A 22,656-nucleotide genomic window follows, 5' to 3' on the forward strand; every position below is an offset into this window, starting at 1 on the left:
GGTTGTCCTGGCCCTGACTGCTACAGCTCCCCTCCCCACCCCATGCCATTCCTCAGGTCGAGGACTTCCTGAATGGCATGGGATGCAGCATGGGGAGCTTTAACTTGGGGGAGAGAATCAGTGTAAATTGGCCAGCCCTCCACATGTGAGTGAAATTTCCTTCTGCATATGCAGGGAGCTCTTTGGATCCAAGTCAATAAGTCAAAGGTGGGACATTTTGCAGATATTTCTAGGTCTCTATGTATTTGACTGTACTTCTTTCATTCAGCATCTGCTTGAAAAATGGCATCTGGGCCAGGCTTTGACAGAGTGGGATTGACTGGGTCTGAACTATGATCAGATTCACAGGGCATGGTGTAGCCAGGGCTATGGACCAGAACTGGAAAAACAAGGAGATTCAACACATTCATAGTATCTACAGCTGTGGCATGTGGGAGAGCTACTTGTGCCAGGACAACCAGGTGACACCGAGCTATAGGACAGACAATGGATAATCTATAGCCCTGTTCAGACTTTATGCCAGAATAGGCTACAGGAACACATGTAAGAGGCACAGTGTGATGCATGCCAACCCCACCCCCATGTCCCTAACCTCTCCATGTTGAGTGGGGTGATCTACGGGGACTTCTACTCACATTTGCTTGAATCCAAGTAGAAGCCTCCACTCGACCGGGAGGCTAGCTTTATCAGGGTTCCCAACTACTCAAAGGGTTCTGTTCACAGTCAAGGGAATGCAAATAGAAACCCCCTGCAGTCTTCCTCACTCAGTGCCTGGAGGTCAGGGATGTTGAGGGCAGGGTTGGTGTGCATGCATTCCTCAACTTTACTCAGGCATAACACCTGAATAGGGCTTATGAGGAAGCTGGAACTGGAGAAAAAGACAGATTGTAGAGTTAAGGCTAAATCTGCAGTGTACATCTTATAAACTAGGATTCAGTAAGTTCCTGCATCTTTTTTCCTGTAAGTTGTGCAGAGGTTTACTTTTTAGTCAGAAGACATGGCATTTCTTTGAAGGAAATTTGATGTCAAAAATAATAAGGTGATTAATTTGTTGGGTATTACAGAGTTTCCTTAACTGTGAGAATACAGAAGATTGTTAGTGAGATTGTTTTTGCTGAAATGTGTCAAATTATTTTAACAGGAACAGAAAATATAGTACAACTTAATGGGGAGACAAACAAGAAAATGACATTAGGCTGGTACAGGAACTTCAATATGTGTTGATGTCCTAGTGTAATAGCATCTTACATCTGATTAGTTTATAGTATATAATGGAGATTTTATATTGTGATTTGGTGACAGTGTGTGTTTACTAGAGATGCTGGTAAAGCTCACTGCGCTAAAGCCTAGGCAAAAACGTGTGTGTGTGTGTGTGTGTGTGCGTGTGCGCTAATTCTCACTTCAAAGAAGAGGTGGACAATACAAGACCCCTGAATCCTTCTCCAGCTTGGATTCAAATTCCACCTACCCACTCAGCCTGCCTGCCCTCTCACTTTCCCATCCTGATCCCTAAACCCTCTCACCCTTTCCCTTTAAACCCAACTTCTGACTACTCCTCACAACTTCTGTCTACTCTTCGCAATGGTAACATGGGTCTACAACAAGGTGAGGAGACAAGGGCCATCTCTCTGTCCCCCCTCCTTCAGCATTCTAGGATGAAAGACCCCAGTGGATTTCAGGAAATAGGGTCCCAAGGGCTACTATAATCTAGTCAGATTGGATCACTGCCTTGTTGTGGCGAAGGGGCTTGCGTAACTCAGTGAAGCCATAAGCTATGCCATGCAGGGCCACCCAAGACGGATAGGTCATGGCAGAGAGTTCTGACAAAATGTGGTCCACTGGAGAAGGAAATGGTAACCCACTCCAGTATTCTTGCCAAGCAAACCCCATGGAATGTATCACAAGGCTAAAAGAGATGACGCCGGAAGATGAGCCCCTCAGGTCGGAAGGTGTCCAATATACTACTGGGGAAGAGCAGAGGGTATTTCCAAGTAGCGCCAGAAAGAGTGAAGCGGCTGGGCCAAAGCCGAAAGGACACTCAGCTGTGGATGTGTCTGGTGGTGAAAAAAAAATCTCTCCCTCTGCACCCTCTCCCTCTGAGCAGAGTCCGGCCAGCTCCTTGGTATACACCTGAGCTGAGGGCAATGAAGCAAGAGGGGAGACGGCTAGAACGCAGGTGGAGGAAAACTCGTGCTGAGTCTGACCGAACACAGGTAAGAGCCCACTATCGAGCCTACTCTGTGGTGGTGAGGGTGGCAAAGAGACAGTTCTTTTCCACCAGCATTGCATCTTCTCAGTGTCGTCCAGCGGAGCTTTTCTGAGTGGTTCGCGGCCTGTTACATTCTGGGCCAGGGATAGGGTTGGCGGAGAATTTCTCCCCGAAACTTCGGGGGGCCGAGCGCCAAGGTGTTTGGCCCCCCGAACAAGTTTCGGGGAGAAATTCTCTGCACCCCCCCACCCCCTGTACCCCCCCCGGGACGGGACTTACCTTTCCTGAATGTCCCTCTCGGCGGCGGGTCCTGGCGGCGGTTCGTTGGGTCTTCGTCAGGGGCGGGGGCGGCAGCCGATCTTTCGACCGGCTGCCGCCGCCGCCATTCCAATAAAAGAAAAAAAAAACGCCCCCGTGATAGGCTACGTGACGATTAACGTAGCCTATCACGGCTAGATTTGCAAAGTCAGCCGTGATAGGCTACATAAATCGTCACGTAGCCTATCACGGGTGACTTTAAAAAAAAAAAGCGCGTACGGCTAATGGCGGCCCCCGCAGGGAGCTGCCATTCACGTTCCTTATTTGGTTGCTGTTGTCTACGTAAAGATTACGTAGACTACGGCGAAAATAAGGGCAACGCTATTTGCGTTGCCCTTATTTTCACCGTAGTCTACGTAAAGATTTACGTAGATGACAGCGACCAAATAAGGAACGCGAATGGCGGCTCCCTATGGGGGCCGCCATTTGCATACGCGCTTTTTTTTTTTTTAAGTCACCCGTGATAGGCTACGTGACGATTTATGTAGCCTATCACGGCTGACTTTGCAGATCTAGCCGTGATAGGCTACGTTAATCGTCACTTAGCCTATCACGGGGGCATTTTGGTTTTTTTTTTTACTTTTTATTTCGCAGCTGGGCGAGGCGAGGCGCCTCCTCTCCAGCCTGAATTTCGGCCGGGCAAGGCGGGAAGCCTCGCCCCCGGCCTGAATTTCGCCTGGGCGAGGCAGGAAGCCTCCCCCCCCTGGCCTGAACTTCGGGGGGAGAGCAGTGAAGCGCCGCCCCCCCACCGTGAAAAGCTGCGAGACCAGGTAAGTGACTTTCGTGCACCCCTAGTTAGAATGTTTATTAAAACATAAATATGAAAGAAATACATTATTACAGTTGTGGGGTGGGACGACCTCAACCAATATCCAGTATACCAATTTCAATAATGAATGAACAAAACTTCATAGTGTAAAAAATAAATAAATAAAAAGTATTGATGCTTTTGCCATATTTATGCTTTGAACTTTCCACAATAATTCTTTTTTATTGCTGTTTTGATCATTCTCCCAATCCGAATGATCTCTATTCATGCTTTCATTCATATGTTCTTAATTTAGGGGTGGACGAAAGCCCCTTCCTTACCTGTCCTCGAAGGACGTTCGCGGTGGGGGGGAGGTGCTTCCCTGCTCCCCCCGCGAAGTTCAGGCCGGGGGGGGAGGCTTCCCGCCTTGGCCCGGCCGAAATTCAGGCCGGGGGGGAGGCTTCCCGCCTCGCCCCGGCCGAAATTCAGGCTGGGGAAGAGGCTTCCCGCCTTGCCCGGCCGCGAACGCGAAAGTTAAAAAAAAAAAAAAAAGCCCCCTGATAGGCTACGTGATGATTCACGTAGCCTATCATGGCTAGATCTGCAAAGTCAGCCGTGATAGGCTACGTCAGTCGTCACGTAGCCTATCACAGGTGACTTAAAAAAAAAAAAAGCGCATACGCTAATGGCGGCCCCCATAGGGAGCCGCCATTCGCGTTCCTTATTTAGTCGCTGTAGTCTACGTAAATGTTTACGTAGACTACGGCGAAAATAAGGGCAACGCAAATAGCGTTGCCCTTATTTTCGCCGTAGTCTACATAAACATTTACGTAGACTACAGCGACCAAATAAGGAACGGGAATGGCGGCTCCCTATGGGGGCCGCCATTATCCGTACACACTTTTTTTTTTTTTAAGTCACCCGTGATAGGCTACGTGACGATTTATGTAGCCTATCACGGCTGACTTTGCAAATCTAGCCATGATAGGCTACGTTAATCATCACGTAGCCTATCAGGGGGCATTTTTTTTTTCTTTTATTGCAATGGCGGCGGCGGCAGCCGGTCAAAAGACCGGCTGCCGCTCCCGCCCCGCTTGAACACCCACCGAACCGCCGGCTGGACCCGCCGCCGGGAGGGACATTTGGCGAAGGTAAGTCCCGTCCCGGGGGGGGGGGTGCGGGGGGTGGGGGGGTTTGGAGGATTTCTCCCTGAAACTTGTTCGGGGGGCCGAACACATTGGTGCTCGGCCACCCGAAGTTTCGGGGAGAAATTCTCCGCCAACCCTATCTTAATTAGTTTTAATTTTCTTCCTAAACTGATTAAGAGAGGGGGAAGGAAGTGGGAAGTCAGAGTAATCCCAACGTAGGAGCTATAAGCCCCCTGCAAAACACAAACCCTTCAGGGAAGCCTAATACAATTATGTTTTGTAAGGATAATTATAAATGGTCACTGAGCCTCACAGGAAAGAGCAGAAACACTAAAGTGTTAATGCTGTCTATGAAAGAAGTGCACTTTTTTTTTTTTTTAGTAATTTAGAACTCTATAGAATTTGAATTAAACATCCCTCTCAGTAGTTACAAATTAGATTTCACAAACAGATTTGCAACTCAACTGGGAAGATTAATGAAGTACATTATTACAAGAAGTTATTTGTGAGCAATTAAAATATTATATAAATGAAATAAATACTATATGTGCATGTGCAGATACAGAAAAAAACTAAGGTAGCTCTTTAATTAGAGGGAAGTGTAGTGGATTGAGAGCACAATCCTATGCATATCTACTCCAGAGTAAGCCCAACTGGATTTACTCCTAGGTAAGTATGTAAAGGATTGCAGCCTAAAACTAATTCAGTAAGGGCCAAAACTATATGCTACCCTGAATGCATGAATACTGCCCAAACCAGAAACTGTATTTCTAGTTTATCGTACACCTGCCCCATAAAGTTTAGCAGAACTTTCTTGTGTTCTAACATTACCATGTTCTGCTATTCCCTTCCCCCTTCTATCAGCAGTCAGTGATGCAGAACAAGGGTGGTATAAGAAGGGTGGGACATCACAACACAGGAAAGTTCTACTGGACATTATAAAGGGCAGAACTAGATGTCTAGCTGCCCATTTAAGTGGCAGCTGGAGGTTTAACTTCATCTCTGGTTGGGGACGAAACTTATTTAATTTTCAAGGCTTGATGCATTTTTATTAAATCCTCTGAAGAATGGTATGCTATTTTTGTTACCAAAAGCTGGGATCACCAGGAGAGAGCTAGGCTGAGACTAGGGATGTCAGAGAATTCCGCCATGGATCTTGGTGAGTCCGAATGCCAGTGCATTCAGCCCCCCGAAATCTGTGATGGAACGAAGCCCCCTGTCCCCCCACCCTGTGAAAGGCGTGCGAAGCAGGACACCTACCTGCTGCCATTCGCACTGAGTTGCAAATGGTGGCTGCATCCGCGGCCGCCAGTCACTTCTTTACTATAGCCGTGATAGTGTACTATGTAAGTATTTATGTAGCCTACCACGGCAAAAAAAAGGGAATGCAAATGGCGGCGGCTACGGCGGCCGCGATTTGTGTTCCCTTTTTTTTTTGGCCGTGATAGCCTACATAAATATTTACGTACGCTATTACAGTAAAAGAGAGGGGTGCAAATGGTGTAGTGGCCACCATTTGCGCCTATCTCTTTTATTGTAATAGGCTACGTAAATATTTACATAGCCTATCATGGCCAAAAAAAAAAGGGAACGCAAATGGTGGCCGCCATAGCCGCTGCCATTTGCGTTCGCTTTTTTTTTTTTTGCGTGATAGGCTATGTAAATATTTACATAGCCTATCACAGCAAAATACAGGGACGCAAATGGCAGCGGCTACAGCAGCCGCCAATTGCGTCCCTGCAGGCTGCCCAGTGGCTGGATGTCTGGCTGCAGGCTGCCCCGGCTGGTGGCTCCGCGGAATCGCCACGGAGTGGAGCCGGCCAGAGAGAATTTCGGGGGGAGGGATGGCGCGCCTCCCCCCCACCGCGAATGTCACCCTTCGAAAAGGTAAATGACTTTCGTACATCCCTAGCTGAGATTGAGACCCTTTAAAATATATTTTTAGTAGCCTTTATTTTGATAGTATTGAGTAAAATCAAACCGATTCACCCATTCTCATTTATTCTCAATACCCAAAGTTGGAACAAGCAACCAAGGGGCCACCTTGATTGATGCCCAGAAGCAGAGGTCTTTGCTGCATGCAAGCTGCTTCTTGATGTTATCTTTCTCCTCAGAGTCCCATTAGCTTCTGGGGTGCCTTAAATACTATTTCCCATTCTCTTACAGTACATCTGTTGGCAATGTGCCCCAGAATACCCCATGACAACCCCTTGCTCAATTTAAAGGGGATTGCTGTTCTTTCCATTAAGCACAGTTTTGGGAGGTTCTTTCCATTCTTCTTGTGGTTGTGCCACCATACGTCATCAGTTAGGCGTATGCTGAGATTGTGTAGATCAGCTGGGTTCATCTTATCTGGTATCTTTCTCTACCTTTTATTCATTAAAATAAATTAGCATTAATTTATTTTAATCCATTAATTAATGGATCCATTAATTGGCAGCACTTTTTATATCCATCCATGTTCCGATGCCCTTGGGTCAGCATTGCACTCCCCCACGCACCTGCTTTATCTTCAGTTTTTCAGCCTTTTTTTCTTCTGGTAACTTTCAACCCATTCTTTCTATCTTCAAACCACAGGAACTCATTCTTCTATGTTATTGTTAGAATTAACACAAGATTTTGAATTATTTCCTTTCCCTGTCTTGTTTTTAATTCACTGAATGTCTGGTTTGCAACACATGCACTTTCTACACTTGGGTTCATGTGCTACATGCACACCAGCAATCCATGTTGCATCGCAAAAAGGCTTTAGGAAGTCCCTCAGGTTGCAAAAGAATCTACCCACTGAGCATGGAGCACTGCTGGATGACGGGAGGGAAGAGATGCGGTCAGCAGGCCCAGGAGCATGTCATGCTAGTAATGCAAGGCTTACAAATGCATTCCCAACAATTTCTGAAATATCCCAGTGGTACTCCTAATTTTTACTCACAGACTCACAATGAAAAGAGGATAACGACGGTATGAGAGAGAGAGAGAGCGAGAGCGAGAGAGGTATAAAGCAGCACAACAGCAGAGTCACACAGAGGCTCTGGATCCACTAAGGAAAAATATATAAGAAAGATAGAAAGACTAATAACAGTGTGTGTGTGTGTGTGTGTGTGTGTGTGTGTATTCAGCTACACATTTCAGCTTCTACGCTCATTAGTAGCTATGCTGGATACTCCATAGCATTAGTAGCTATGCTGGATACCAGGAGTGACAGTTTGGGATGCCTAGAGATGAAAATTCTTTAGGAGTAGGTTTGTCGGATAAATCCTCCACAGACCCCAGTGAGGCCGGATTCTATTGAATCCGGCCCCCCAAAGTCCGTGGAGGATCGGATCTCCTACCTCTGCTTCCCCCACAAAGTCTTCGCCGGCGGATCCCACCTGCTAAAGATGTACGTAGCCTATCACGGCAAAGAGCAGGGATGCAAATGGCGTCCGCAGTTCATCAGTCCAGCCAGTGATACGGCAATGGCGGCCGTATCGCTGGGGTTTCTGAGCCAGCCGGCTGCTCCACGGAATTGCTATGGAGCAGAGTTGGCTGGCAAGGATTCCGGGGGGAGGGACGGATTGCCTCCCCCCCCACAGACCCCCCCACTGGAATTGCAGGTAAGTAATTCGTACATCCCTATTTAGGAGAAAAAAACAGAGTTGGTATCATGCTTATGAATTGCCCTGCGTATTAAGGCCATTTGGACAAAGAGTTCTGAGTTTGTAGGTCCAAATGTTTTCTCTTTTGTCAAGCACATCAATGTCTTTTGTTTGTTCTGTTGGAACCAATTATAAATCTGAGAGTGTATGTGCAGGTGAGTTGAAAAATCTTGCAACAGGCCGCTCCGGTTTTTTGGTAAGAATCACAGATTTGTGGTTACAGAATCTTGTTCTTAGTTCTGTTTCTCTCTCTCTCTCTCTCTCTCTCTCTCTCTCATATACTCTGTGTGTGTGTGTGTGTGTGTATATATATATATATGTATGTATGTATGTATGAATAAAGTAGCTGGCATGACTTTCCAAAGATAAAAATGGAACTTGCAAAATGACAATGTGAAATCAAATCCCTAATAGATAATTGAGCACCATTACATCATTAAGTGTTTTTCCAATTTTCCCAATTAAGTAAAGTTCTGAAGTAGATGAGCAATTCCATCCTACATGTGCTACGCTCTTTAAATTCCTGCTTAAGGCTCAATAGCCTTGTACAACAGGAACACAGATAACTTGGTCCAGGCATTAGGATCTTACGATTCTGCAAAGATGAATGCCACCCAGGTCTCCCACTTAAAAGAGCAACTTAATAATAGGCGCTGTGTTTATTCATAACAATGTGGATGGACAAATCTGTCAATTTTGGTTTCTCATTTTTCTGGACTTACATTTGTTTTGTCCTGAAACTCAATTTTTTTTTTAAAGTTCACATAAAAATCTGTATGCATCTTGGTATGCAATTTTGTCTAATATATACATGTTCACATTCCATTTTCCTAATATCATGGATTTTAATGTTATTTTCACAAATATATGCAGTTTTGCCTGCATTTTCCCTTAATATATGCATCTTTGTATATAAAGATGGTTTTGCTTGGATAACTTCACTGCAAAATTTGGAGCAGTGCAAATTTGGGAAGATAATAGAGTTTTGGTCCACGTACTGGTTTGAAAGTGTGAAATTAGGTAAGTTAGGTAAAATGTGAACTGAACAATACTCCCCCCACCCCCCGTACTGACATAGCAATAGTCTGAAGTTTCCAGGAGGCCTTAGCCATGACAGGCCATCTTTCTTGACCTTCATTTCCTCAGGCCCATGCAAGAGCTTCTGGATCTCTGGCCCTCTTAGCTAGCTTGGAAAGACCAGTCAGGGCCCAGAGCCCTGAGTTTAAGAGTGCATGTTCTGAATGTCTGAAGTTCAAAGCTGGAAAAATTCATTCACATTTGTTGAGAAGAGTTCTTGCCTCAGAAACTGGAAACATCTTGTGTGTCAAAGTAGTTAGCGTTGAACTTGGTGGACTGATAGTTTGACTGTGATGTGCTCTTACATACTTTAACTTTGTCCTGCCCACTCTGTCCAAAGTTTCCCTTGCTCCCTCCCTTCTCCTGAGCATCTTGCATGGATGAATGCTGTGTGTGTGCTCGCAAGTATTACATACACCTGTTAGATACTGCCTTTATCATCAGTGACAAGTTACACAATTTGCCTACTCTGCACCATTTTATGATTTTTGGGAGTTATAATGGTGGAGAAAAAGCTCAGTAACTTCATACAAAGCCAATAATTATACTCTTGACATTCTATCTTGCTTCATCGGAGCTTCAAGTGTTCTCTTTCAATAATATAGCTTGTAGCCAGATGCCACAGCAAATAGATGATGTACTGATTTTAAGTTGGTACATAACTGTGGATTAGGTTGACACACTATTTTACTGTGAATCCCCTAATAAGAAGAGTAGCTACCCATAGTGTGACAGCAAGCAAGGGTTGTACTTACAGCTTTGACAGGCGCTTCAAAGATGATATGCCAAAAAGTGCTAAAAGGAAATAGTGTGTGTATGTCTTATATGTGGTCTGAGATAGTGAAGAGGAATAAAAAAAATGGACCTGCCATGACTTCCTCCTCTGATTTGCATAAATTAAAAGAAATATGTTTTGGCAGCATTAAGGATAGTTATCAAGCTAATTCCTTCTGTGCCTGGGGTAGGTTCTCAAGTCTTGGTCCAGTCTCCCCTCCCCTTGAATAAATACCCCCCAATAAATATTAATAATAGTTTTTCAGGTGTGTGTTATTATTGTTTTAATGCTCAGACTCTTGGCATCATTATATTTTTGTAACTTTCACAACAACACTGTAAGGTAGGTTATGTCAGTATTATCCCCACATGGCAGATGGTGAACTGAGGCTGAGATAATTGTGGTTTCCCTAAGGTCACCTAGTGAGTTCATGGTAGAGGCAAGATTTGAATCAGGGACTTCTCAGCCCTAGTGGAGTCCCTCCTCTTCCTCCTCCTCCTCCTCCTCCCCCTCCTCCTCCCCCGCTTCTGTCACCTACCTCTGTGCATGCATCAAATTCTAGCATAGACAGACACAAAATTTGTTATCCCAAAGAAATCAAGAACTAGATGTGGATGCAAAGATTCACCAATCCATGTAACATAGAAGGATCATACATTCTGCAGCTTCCCAGTGCTGACTGAGGTGAAACCCTTCAGAGGCTTGAAAGGAAGGCACATTCTGTCATCGTTGTGTTGTTATTTAATGTTTGTATAACAATATAAATGCTTGGCATAGCATGGTGATTGACCTAGTATAAGTACAATGGACCTGTATAGACAGGTCCATTGTAGTAGCCATTGGGAAAACGTTGTTTCCCAGGGGCCAATGGGGGTTTTCTTCCTCGTGTACTATCAGTGCCAGGATACTTTTGTATAAAGGGCCACTTCACACACTATGTTGATTTTCCAGGTGTACACTTAAGATTTTAGGTGTACACTTAAGATTTTTTCCAGGTGTACACTTCAACACACTATGTTGATTTTCCAGGTGTACACTTAAGATTTTTAAGTGCACAACTAGTATGTGAATATGGTAAACACGTGGATCATGTGGATAGACCTATCAGAGAGCCAGGCTTAGCTGTGGCTCCCTGTTGAGGGAAAATTGGTGTTGTTGCTGTATAATGAATGAAATGGGGCCCTTAACACAAAACTATTCCGTAATAGTTTTAGAAGAAGAAGAAATTGATAAAGCTTGATTAATGCTTTATCAAAGCCATTCAAGGACAGGTTGGAGGAACCTTTCTGCATTATAATTTCATGCAGATACTGGAGGATAATATGTATTCTGAAACTCCTGTTTCAAGAACCCCAATATCTTCTCCACTTCTGTATTTAAAGCATCAAGAAAGCAAAAGTCACAAGGTGTTTGGTGTGAGCGCTCACATCCAGTTTCTTTCAGAAGCAGCGTTTACCCCCTCACATTGACTTAAGCCACTGATCATTTCTTTTTTAAACAAAAGCCTTGATCAATGGGACCTGAAATCAATTGAGGTTGCTCAGGCATGTCTGAAGGCAGAATATGATCTATTTATATTTAATTAAGTAAACTGGAATGAAACCAAAGTAGATATAAACCAAAGTAGAGATAAATTGGTTGCACTGTTCAGGTGAAAGTGAGAGCCCTTCAGAAGCTGTTTAGCCAGAGCACTGTGGGAGATCTAAGAGAACAGAGGTATTGTTGGGGTTTCAACATTTAAATCCCCAATTGAAGTCCAAATTGAAAGTCAATTTTTATGAGCATGTTGAATGAAGATAAAAAGCATGGACGTTGATACCAGTGAAAAAAGGCTGGCAGAGGTGTTCCCTTTAAAGAGAAAATTTAAATCATCCACCTTTGTGACAACATACCTTTTTGATTAAAATTTCATTTATGTTTCGAAGTTAATTATCTGGCACTCAATAATGAGGCAGTTAATTTACATTTTACAGGGAGTTAATTCACATTTTGCTCTAAAGCATATAATCCTGATTTTAAAAAGTAGTGCTGAAATTAATAGTGTCTTAGAAAGTAGTTGCCTTATAACTTCACTATGTAATGAAGAGTGCACCCAGATTATCCAGATTGGTATTCTGAACTCTGCCTCTAGTTCATGCTGGACACTAGGAGAATTGTAACAAGATGTTACTGAGAGATCAGAGAGGTGGCTCTACAGGACCATCCTGTTGTTGTTACTAGACATGTCAACCAGTGGGTGGGTTCACACAGGTCACGCTAAACTACCCTGTAAATAAGTCACCATGGGTTGGTTGTTCACCGAACAACCCACGGTACTCCTGACAGACAATCAGGCTTGCCATGGCTTGTTCTACCCCTCATCCCCCCTCAGTCCTCCCATCAGCTCCAGCATGTATCCTAGGTGCCTTTGTGACAGAACCCATATTGTTTCCTCATCCTGGCCCCCTCCACGCTCTGATTGATACCCCTTTTTGGAACACTTACTTAGTTCGCCACCTTAAAAGTAAATAAATAAATGGGGGGGGTGCTTTGGGAGTATGCAAATGGGGTCATTTTTTTAATCCTGGTATTTCATAAGTGCACAAGAACACAGATTCTGCTGTCCAATATGTGTAGTCCTGCCTTGTCAATTTTCTTACATGTTTCAACTGTCAACAAGCACTGAAAAAGAGGGAAAATGAGAGATAAGTAAGCACTACAAAAAGGAGCACCAAAGGGAAGGGGCGATATATCTCCCATTGAACAATGTAATCCTCTTGCTATTAAGTGTTGAACTAACACTTGTCAGTGTCCTACCTTTCAACACTTCTCTGAGTCTCCAACAAGTCCAGAAAGGTGAGTTATTGGCTCCCCCCTTTTTTTCAGTTTCTTCTCAGAGCAGTTACTGCTGTAGTACGAATTTCCCTTCCATTTACTTTCTTGAATTACCTTGCACAAATTTAGAGGCTGGGGAGTAAAAGGAGGGAAATTTGCACAACAGCAGTAACTGCTCCAAAAAAGGAGCCAAGAAAAGGGATGGGAGAGCAAATAACTTCCTGGACTTTCTGGAGACGTGTTTGAAGGGAGTAGAACACTGACAAGTGTTCTATACTTCATAGCAAGAGGATTACATTGTCAAGTGGGAGATATTGCCACTCCCCTTTGGTGCATTTACTTCTTTAGCATTCCCCCCCCCCACAGTGGCAAAAGTAGTGATGGTCCCTCCAAAGTGCCATTTGGGGATCAGTGGAGGGGCAGTCACTGGCAAGGGAGGCTAGAGATGGCATGGGCAAGATTATGAGGAGCGGCAGGGGGTTTTGCCACTCTGGCCAGGTGGCTCCCTAGCCATTCCCTGTAATCCACGATAAAATCACCTTGCTGGATTCAGACAACACAAGAAGGCACAATGGGTATCAAGAATCCTAAAACAAGCCATGGGTTCTCAGGGGGACTTGTTTTGTGAAAAAAATAAGCCACCCTGCAGAAACCGTTCAGATGACACAACAATCCATCATGCCACGTTACCCATGGTAGGTTGTCATGTCATGTGAAACAGGCCAAAGTTTGTAATATTTGGCTCAAATACGGAGTGAACATCAGTCCCCACGCTCATCTGCAGGTTGGATTTTAATATGAAAATTAAATTCAGTCCCCCTCCCCTGTGACTCTTCACTCCCCCCCATCCTGCCCACTTACCTTGCTTTTGCTCCACTAGCAGCAGAAGGGAGGGATCTCTCTCTCTTCCCTTCTCTGCCAAGCACTTTACGGTGTTACAGCAGCAAGCTAGGTGTGGGGAGTGCTGGAAAAGTAATTTGCTTCTGGCAGGTGGCTCATGGCAGGCACCCAAATTCACGCAATGAGCACTGAGTACAGGGAGATAGGAGAAACAGAAATGGGTGAGGGAGGGGAATGGAATTGAACATCTTAGAGAAGGGCCTGGGTAGCTGGCTTGGACACTTTAACAGGAGTACTCCCTACCGCAACTTTTTGATGCAGGTTGCACTTGTGTTCTTGTGTTCTTAGAATTTTCCCTGGCAGCAAAATCTCTAGGTGGCATTTAAGTAAGATTTCCCATTTAGACTGATGTTTAGTGGGAGTATGTGTTCACAACTGATCAGTTTTTATTAAGTTCAGATTTATTATGTAGAAGTGGGATCTGCAGCAAAGTGTTACAGTGCATCCCCGCCCCCTGAGAGGAGTACTCTCATTCAGGGCTTCAGCCGTCCTGGAATGGGAACCCTGGGGTCCTGTTCAGGCCTTGGGCATGTGCGTAGGAATTTAAGAAGGGTGAAAGGGTGGAAGAAACTGTTTCTTCTTCTTTCTCACCACCCTAAAGCCTTCCCTTACTGTGCTAGAAGGATCAGCTATCAGATAATGTAAGAGGACAACTCTCTTGGTGCCCACCAAACTCCATCCCCCCCATGTTTATTTTATTTTTAAAGATTAAAAAACAAACAAACAACAACAACAAAAACATTAACTGGGAGGCTGGCATGTTCCAAAGCGAAGTACTACCCTCCAGCACCATTTTTATTTCCAAGAATGCACCTGAACCTCACATGGGCACCCAAGGCATTCTTGGGAAATAAAAAAATGGTGGGTGGCTGCAGCCCAGTGTTGCATTTTGAATTGTGCCCAGCCACCCAGAATAAAAGAAAAGAAAAGAAAGGTAAGCTGGGGGCAGTAGGTAGTGTTCTGGGGCCTAGAGGGGGTGCCAAGGATCATCCCAGACATGGAAAGGGGTGGGAAACAGGGAAAGAGTTTTGCCTGTGCTGTGTGTATGTGATGTTTCTGTCTGAAGTGTGTGTGTGTGTGTGTGTGTGTGTAAAGGAATGGGTATGTTGTTGTGCTTAGTGAAGGCAAATGTATGATTTGGTATTTGGGGCTCAGACTCCACCTCTGCCTTGGGCTCAGTTTCTTGGCCAAGTTACTTGTCTCTGAGCCTCCTCAGTTTGGCCTCTGTGCAATGGGTGTTAGCACAGAACACTGTGGGTTCAAGAGAGTGGGTGTGTGTTTTGGAGCTCAGACACCAACTCTGCCTTGTACTTAGGTTCATGGGCAGGTTATATTTCTTATAATTGCACCAGTTTGCCTTCTGGGAAATGAGTATTTTGTGAGTAACCATGTCCACCGTGGCAGCCATTTTAAGAATGGGCAAGACTCCACCCCTGGAAGTCATATTGTGAGAGCACCCACTAATCTTCCTCAAGAATCCAGATGTGCCCCCCAGAGCTCAGTAGTACCAGGCTAGAGTGACAAGTATTCAGACCTGGTATAAAGCAGTTTACTGTGTTCTTGCAATGCTAGAAGCTATTTGGGGCCTGAACAGGCTCATTGTCTCTTTCTCCTCCTTTCATTTTTTACTTCCTCAACTGTTACCTCAACATTCTGTACATCCTGGAATCTCACAGGTTCTTATCAAGGTATTCATTTTCATTTTTAAATTATTTTTCTTTGAGTTTACCAACATATTTCTGCAAATATAGGAATTCCCTGAAGTGTATAGAATCTTATTATTGAGTGGCCCCAGTTCATTTTCAAATGGGTTGGCACTAAACTATCTGAGTTTACTATTAGAGAGAATGACAGATGTGATGGGAATATTAGATCAAATAATGTTTACATAAATTTTGGAAACTGCACAATTTCTAATCTTATCAGTGAAGAATTGGGCTTCATAGATAGATAGATATTTTTGTCTTCTGACTTGCATTAAAAAGTGTCCCTAGTAATGATGTTCTGCCATTGTTATTGCAATAGGAATGTATAATTACATTTACAAAATGCCCTGTTCCCATGACAGTAAGAGAAGGATGAGAATAACAATTATTTTGTGCAATTTCTCTTGAGATTCCATCAGCAAACGTGTACTTCAATTTTGTCTGCATTTTCCTTTGTAAAGTCCCCCCCCAAAAAAAAACCCCAAAGAAAGAAAAGAAAAGAAAAAGAAAGAAAGAAAATGAAAAAAGAAAGAAAAAGAAAAAAGAAAAAAGTGGCAGAATAGCATTTTCTTTGGGGAAAATTTCCTTGACATGTTTTGTGGATGGTAGGCCTATCATTATACACTCATTTTCCCTTTTGTGTAGTTCCGTTATGACAAATAATCAACAGCCCCCACTTGGCATCTCATGTGCTTAGGGATGACTTGCACAATAGAAATACCTTAAAATGTCACTTAAATAAAGGAGCACAACTGTATAATTCCAGTTAAAGAAGTGGAATGGGATCTGTAGCAGAAAGGACGCTAAATCAAATTACATGGTATCTAATTTCCATAGATAGCTGTGACAGCATACTGAGTAGCTATGCTGTGTTGGTTACAGCACAATCCAATCTTGGCAAACAGGGCAGGTCCATCCTTCCATTCTGCATGACTGCAACTGAAAATACCACCATATTTCAAGCATCCGGAAAGCCTGCAACTAAAGATTTGGTTTGCTGTTTTAAATGGACATATGAGCAGCCTTCCCCCTGCCCCTTCGGCAGTTTTTGGCCATGTTTAGTTTGTTCTTCGGCCCATTCTGTCTCTCAGTTTTCTCTCCCTCTTAGACTTCTTCTAGTCTCTTCTTCTTTCTTTAATTTTTCTGAATCACTTCCAGCCCTCTTGTGTTAAACCCCTTGGCCTTTCGCACCTGCAATCTCCTTTCCTAGGTCTTTGCTTCTAGAACCTTCTGCCTGACTTACCCTTCCCTGCAATCTGAACAACCCCACCAGTAATAGCCAGCAATCCTGAAAATGAAAGTAGCTCAGCTGGTAGCAGCTCAAGACTGGTTTACTCACCCTGTCCCTGTGTAATGCTAGGAAAACTCTGTCAGTCATCATGGTCTCAGGCTTCATCCTTACCAGCATCAAGTTTCTTAGTGAAGTTGTAAAGGGCTGGATGCGCCTGATCTCGTCTGATCTCGGTAGCTAAGCAGGGTCAGCCCTGGTTAGTACTTGAATGGGAGACCACCTGGGAATCAGGCTTCCTGCACTGAGCAGGCGGTTGGACTCGATGGTCTTGTAGGCCCCTTCCAACCCTATGATTCTGTGTCTACGTCTATATGTATGTCTGGTTAGGATTACTTTGACATAGGCTCGGTTCAGACATAAGGAAAAGCCATGAGCTTCTCTCCTCCTCTTTCACACACCAAAGCAGAAGATCAGAAGCATCTATTTCCAGTGTTAAATAAACCCTAATAACCTCTGCATTCAAGAAATTCTGGTTTGTTTATAGTTGAGCCAGAATCTAAAACTGTGGTTTGATCTTTGCTTGTTCTCATTAACTATACTTTAAACAAACCATGGTTTCCCATGCTTGGATGTCATTGGGAAGTGTGATTTGTTTAAAGATTGAAGCATATTTCCGATATCTTCCTTGTGGGTGCAAAAGAGTAGGAGAGGTGTGTATGCTGAGGCTTGCTGTGGCTTGTTCAAATACATAACAGCAATAAGCTACATCTGAACTGGGCCAAAGACATCCTCCATTATGACCAAACTAGGCTATAGACATCATCCATCTTACTCCAACTGTGTCCCCTGTCTTGTACTGCAGCAATGTTGCATGATGCCTGTAGCCACTGTTCTTGGCATAGCAACAGTAATACACTCTACTGTTCTTGGTCGGCCGAGGAAGTAATTGCAACCCATTTGTCAGCACAGTGGCTGGAATAACCAAAGTTTTAGTGAACTTATATTATACAATTATTCAGTTCTCAGAATCTGTTCTTTTTTGTAACCTCTCACATTACATACATAGAGTCATTTGAAAGCTCAGAACAGTAAGTAGCTGGATTAATCATTAGTAAGGAACTGGATTAATCACTTTTGTTATGTCACCTAGTTTACCTAGGCTGTTCTGAATGATTATACTGGCATTTGACACTTCATGCTGCCACTTTAAGTTAGCTGTGGTCCTTGGAAATAATAACCATTTGATAGACAGAGGTATGTCAAGAAAAGAAGTGTTTCTGTAAAATTTCTTTTTTTTACATATCTGTAGATGTAAAATATTGTGCTGAACTAGGTCTCTTTTTAAAATTCATATGTACTGCTCATATGTCTTGGGAAATATTCATGCAAGCCCTTTAGTGATTTAGAGCCCTTTGCAATTGCAAACCTTCTCACCCTCAAGGTTTTCATTGGCACTGGCTTGCAGAGGTACAGCCTAGTTCTACACCCCTCCCCACATCTTTGCTTTTGTGTGTACATTTGTTGAGATGGAATCAGTAGCCCAGTTTGAACATGACATGAAACCATAGTGGTTTAAAGCTGGCTTGTTTCAAAAGAAGCCATAGTTAATATTAATCACAGTTTGTTGGTTCAGACAAAACAACAAACCAGTTATGCAAGAATGGAAACTAACACTTGCCAATTCCTCCTTGTGGCCACATTCAAGCTTGAGGCTTTCTGTTGACCATTCTCATCACACTACTGAACTATGGTTTATTGCAGCATCTAAATGTGTTCAGTGTCTCACAGGTAATTGTGTTAGATGTGGGTGCTATTCCAGCATATGTGCTGTTGGCTGAGTGTGCAAGAAATCCCACTAACAAACTAGAGTGTCCTTTATTTGTTATATATTGCTGCTTTACGTTGCTTGAAATTACACCACTGGCTGTTTTATGAGGACTGAAAGCTTTCAAGTTTTACTGTAACTTCTAAAAGTACAAGATCTGTTTAAGAAAATCAGATGTAGCAGCTATTCTACCACCACTAGCTATATAATAGGTATTGCTAAAGAACTATTTGCTTTTAAATTAGTTGTCCTACAGTGTACCTCATGATAGAAGCATTTGAGGAATCTGCAGCTATGTTCTACATTTCTTCACAGTGATGACTAAAAGACTGCTGTAATTACAGCGTTTTTTAAAACGTTGCAAGATCTTATTGTATTGCAGAAGTTACCGTACAATTAGGAATCTTTCATTCTGTAAAACATCCAGAGTACTGACATTTCAAGATAGGGATGTATGGATTTCGTTAAATCCATTCCATCTGTGTTTTATGTATTGTCAGGCATCTTTCATTCCATCATCCACTCATTGATGGAATCAGATTTTTTTTTACCAGAGTTTTGTTCTACTGCTAATTTGCTTTAGCACTAATTCACATTAGCATTAAAGCACACTAGTGCTGATGTGCACATGCATATTAGTGCAAATCTTCCCCCAAAGTGAAAAACTGGTCCACAAGTCTGCAGAATCCATGTGACTCGGAAAAAGTCAGTCTGCTGTGGAATCCGTGGGTTGGATTCACAGAAATCCGAACTCATTTGAATCTATTGCAGATTTCTCTGACATCCGTATTTCAACGTAGACAAAGACACATTATCTTTTTTATCCTTGTTGGACTATAGCTACAGAAGTTAAGCCTTAAAAGAATCAATAGATGGAAAAAGAATTCAAAAGAAACATGATGCATCCATGAGGCATAAGGTATCAGCCGGTGCTTTACATGTCTTGAGAAGTTTTTTGGGGGTGGAGTGGCAGGTGAGTGAGAGAGGATGCATTCAAAACCTTGACTGATTGTAATCCAGCAGCACTAAGCTTTTAAAATATTTCATGGCTGAACTTTTTAATATTATGGTGTTGGTGATGCTAGAACTGAGATTATTGTGCCCAGCTGTCAGCAAAGTATTTAGTTCACCATTTTTACAGACATTTAGACTTTAAAAAGTAGTGTAATGCTTCTTCAAAACTGTGAATGGAGTTTTCATTGTCTTTAATCTCTGCCTCTGTAGCTGCTTATATTTGATTCTGGTGTGTCAGAGAAAATAAGGAGTGTAGCAGTATTGTCAGAAACTGATTCTGGTTGAGTTAACAGAAGTGGGATTTGTTTAGGTAACGTTAGGAAGATTTTTATGGTCAAGGAAATCTACGCCGATGACCCAACAGTGATGTGCTTAATTTGATGACTAGAAAATATTAATTTATTTAGAAAATGTATTAATTAGCTTTCCCAAGGGAAAGTTGGACTCAGTGGTCTGTTGGACTCGATGGTCTTACAGGCTCCTTCCAACCCTACTATTCTATGATTCTATGGATGTACAACTCATAAGAAAACCATGACAGCTAAAATAACAATTAAGAAAACAGCAACCAAGAAAACACTACGAAGACCACAAGTAAATGCCTTTGCTGGCAAAATACTACTGTGACATATGTGTTTCAAGACCATTGGAAACATCAGCTATTTCACCATTTCGAAAGATCTTTCGAAAGAAAGATCTTTCTTTCAAAAGAAAGCTAAAAAGCTTTTAGTCTTTTTCTTTGCAGGTGAAATGAAAAATGCTGTTTTTGACTTATAAAACTCTATACAGTGTGGGCTCAACATATCTGAAGGACCACCTTCTCCTGTACAAGCCTGCCCATTCTTTAAGAACCCTCTCTGGAACCCTGTTCCAGATCCTTCTTCCTTCAGAGGCAAAGTGGATGGTGACGGGGGATAAGGGCTTTTCTGTGGTGGCCCTGTATCTAAGAAATATCCTTCTTACAAACATTTATTTGATGCCAACTCTTAGGCTCATGAAGTGCCTATTGAAAAGGGTTTATTGTCCTGGCCATGTCATGGCTGAGTGTTCTTTACATCTTCTGACAGTGTACAGTCAGGGCCAGAAATATTGGAACAAGGATAACTGTTTTGGCAGTTGGCCTCTGTACACCACCACATTGAAGTAGAAAGGAAACACACCCAGATGGGAGCGAAGTCAGGACTTTCAGCTGTAATTCAAGGGGTTTGACAAAAGTGGGGCACTAACCATTCAAGAAGGACAGCCAGTGGCATATACACACACCCATCGTTGGTGGCTCATAAATAATGGAACAAATGGCTGACAAGCAGCTGCATGGCCAGGTGTGGCCTGTTTCCTGGGTACCCCATGACCAATCAAGCAGATAAAAGGCCCGGAGGTGGTTCTGAGTGTTACATTTGCATTTGGTAGCTGTTCACTGGAACCCCCAACATGAGGTCCAAAGAGGTGTCCATGCGAGTGAAGGAGGCCATCATTAGGCTGAGGAAACAAAATAAACCCATCAGAGATATCACAAAAACAGTGGGAGTGGCCAACACAACAGTTTGGAACATCCTGAAAAAGAAGGAATTACCTGGCAAGCTCAGCCTGGAAGACCATGGAAGTCAACTGAAGTGGATCACCACAGAATTCTGCTCGTGGTGAAGAGTCACCCTTTCACAACATCTAGCCAGGCCAAGAACGCTCTTGCAGAGGTAGGCATGTCATTGTCAACATCTACAGTCAATAGACGACTTTATGAATGTAAATACAGAGGCTTCACAACAAGGTGCAAACCACTGGTAACGCTCAAGAACAGACAGGCCAGATTAGCCTTTGCCAGCAAACACCTAAAAAAGCCTGCCCAGTTCTGGAATAAGATCCTTTGGACTGATGAAACCAAGATTAACTTGTACCAGAATGATGGGAAGAGAAAAGTATGGAGAAGGAAAGGAACAGCTCATGATCCAAAGCATGCCACATCATCTGTCAAACATGGTGGAGGCAGTGTTATGGCATGGGCATGCATGGCTGCCAATGGAACTGGGTCACTGATGTTTATTGATGACCTGACTGCTGAGAAAAGCAGCAGGATGAATTCTGAAGTGTATAGGGCTATACTTTCTGCTCCGATTCAGCCGAATGCTGCCAAACCGATAGGACGCCGCTGTATATTGCAGATCGATAATGACCCAAAACATACAGCAAAAGCTCCCCAAGAGTTTCTCAAGGCAAGAAGTGGGATGTTCTTCAATGGCCAAGTCAGTCACCTGATCTCAATCCAATAGAGCATGCAGCTTTTCACTTACTGAAGACAAGACTGAAGGCAGAAAGACCCACAAACAAGCAGCAGCTGAAGGCAGCTGTAGTCAAGGCCTGGCAAAGCATCTCAAGGGAGGAAACTCAGCATTGGGTCATGTCCATGGGTTTCAGACTTCAGGCAGTCAGTGACTGCAAAGGATTTTCATCCAGGTATTAAAGGTGATCCTTACATTTGAAATGATGTTGGTTTGTTCCATTACTTATGAGCCACCAACGATGGGTTTGTGTGTATGTCACTGGCTGTCCTTCCTGAATGGTTAGTGCCCCACTTTTGTCAAACCCCTTGAATTACAGCTGAAAGTCCTGACTTCACTCCCATCTGGGTGTGTTTCCTTTCAACTTCAATGTGGTGGTGTACAGAGGCCAACTGCCAAAACAGTTATCCTTGTTCCAATATTTCTGGCCCTGACTGTATGTGGGTTACCTCGATTTTATATTCCACCTGTGATTGTGATTGTTCTGACATTTATGTTGACCGTTTTATTATTGTGAGAGTGCATTGGAGGAATAGCAGAACAGCAGACAGATGGATTGTAAGCATCCTTCCAGATGGTGGGGTCCTAGTGCAAATATTCAGAAGGCATTTTGTGACTATTCTGTCTTTTCTTAATGGATTTTCTGCAGTAAGGAAAGAAAAAAAGATGGTGTGAAAACATGTGAAAATAACCACCCAAAACATGTGAGTGGAATACATTGTCGTCTGTCCCTGGCAAAATTATGTGAATGAGGCAGGGCAAGGGCACAGAAAAAGAAAAGAAAAGAAAGCCCTCATCTGGAGGCACCTTAAGTGTTTTATATAAATACAAAATGTACAAGTGTTATTTGCATGCATAAATACCATCAGTGAGATGCCCTTCTCAGCCCCTTTGGGTAGCTAGTTCCAAACTTGCTGTGCCATCTCAGAGAAAGCCTTGCCAAGAACCCCCCACAAGTTTTCAGTTCAAGACTGATAAAT

At 43.3% G+C, this 22,656-nt stretch overlaps 2 protein-coding genes across 4 annotated transcripts in view; one reads left to right on the plus strand and one right to left on the minus strand.

Annotated features, from left to right (window-relative positions):
• The window catches only part of CCSER1 (coiled-coil serine rich protein 1), an 857,015-nt gene that overhangs the window by 405,361 nt on the left and 428,998 nt on the right, over positions 1-22,656 (plus strand). The window lies entirely within an intron of this gene.
• Positions 12,442-22,656, minus strand: part of LOC146343719 (uncharacterized) — a 33,480-nt gene continuing 23,265 nt past the window's right edge. The window contains exons 5-6 of the mRNA XM_084860230.1: positions 13,586-13,752; positions 12,442-12,571 (exon numbers count right to left, since the gene is read on the minus strand). Of these exons, the coding sequence (XP_084716356.1) occupies positions 12,555-12,571; positions 13,586-13,752 (184 nt within the window). The 3' untranslated portion in view covers positions 12,442-12,554. The remainder of the gene's footprint in view (positions 12,572-13,585; positions 13,753-22,656) is intronic.

Source organism: Heloderma suspectum, chromosome 5, assembly GCF_057233095.1.
Source record: "Heloderma suspectum isolate Gila_16-S chromosome 5, 16-S_ref, whole genome shotgun sequence".
Taxonomy (NCBI): Eukaryota; Metazoa; Chordata; class Lepidosauria; order Squamata; family Helodermatidae; genus Heloderma; species Heloderma suspectum.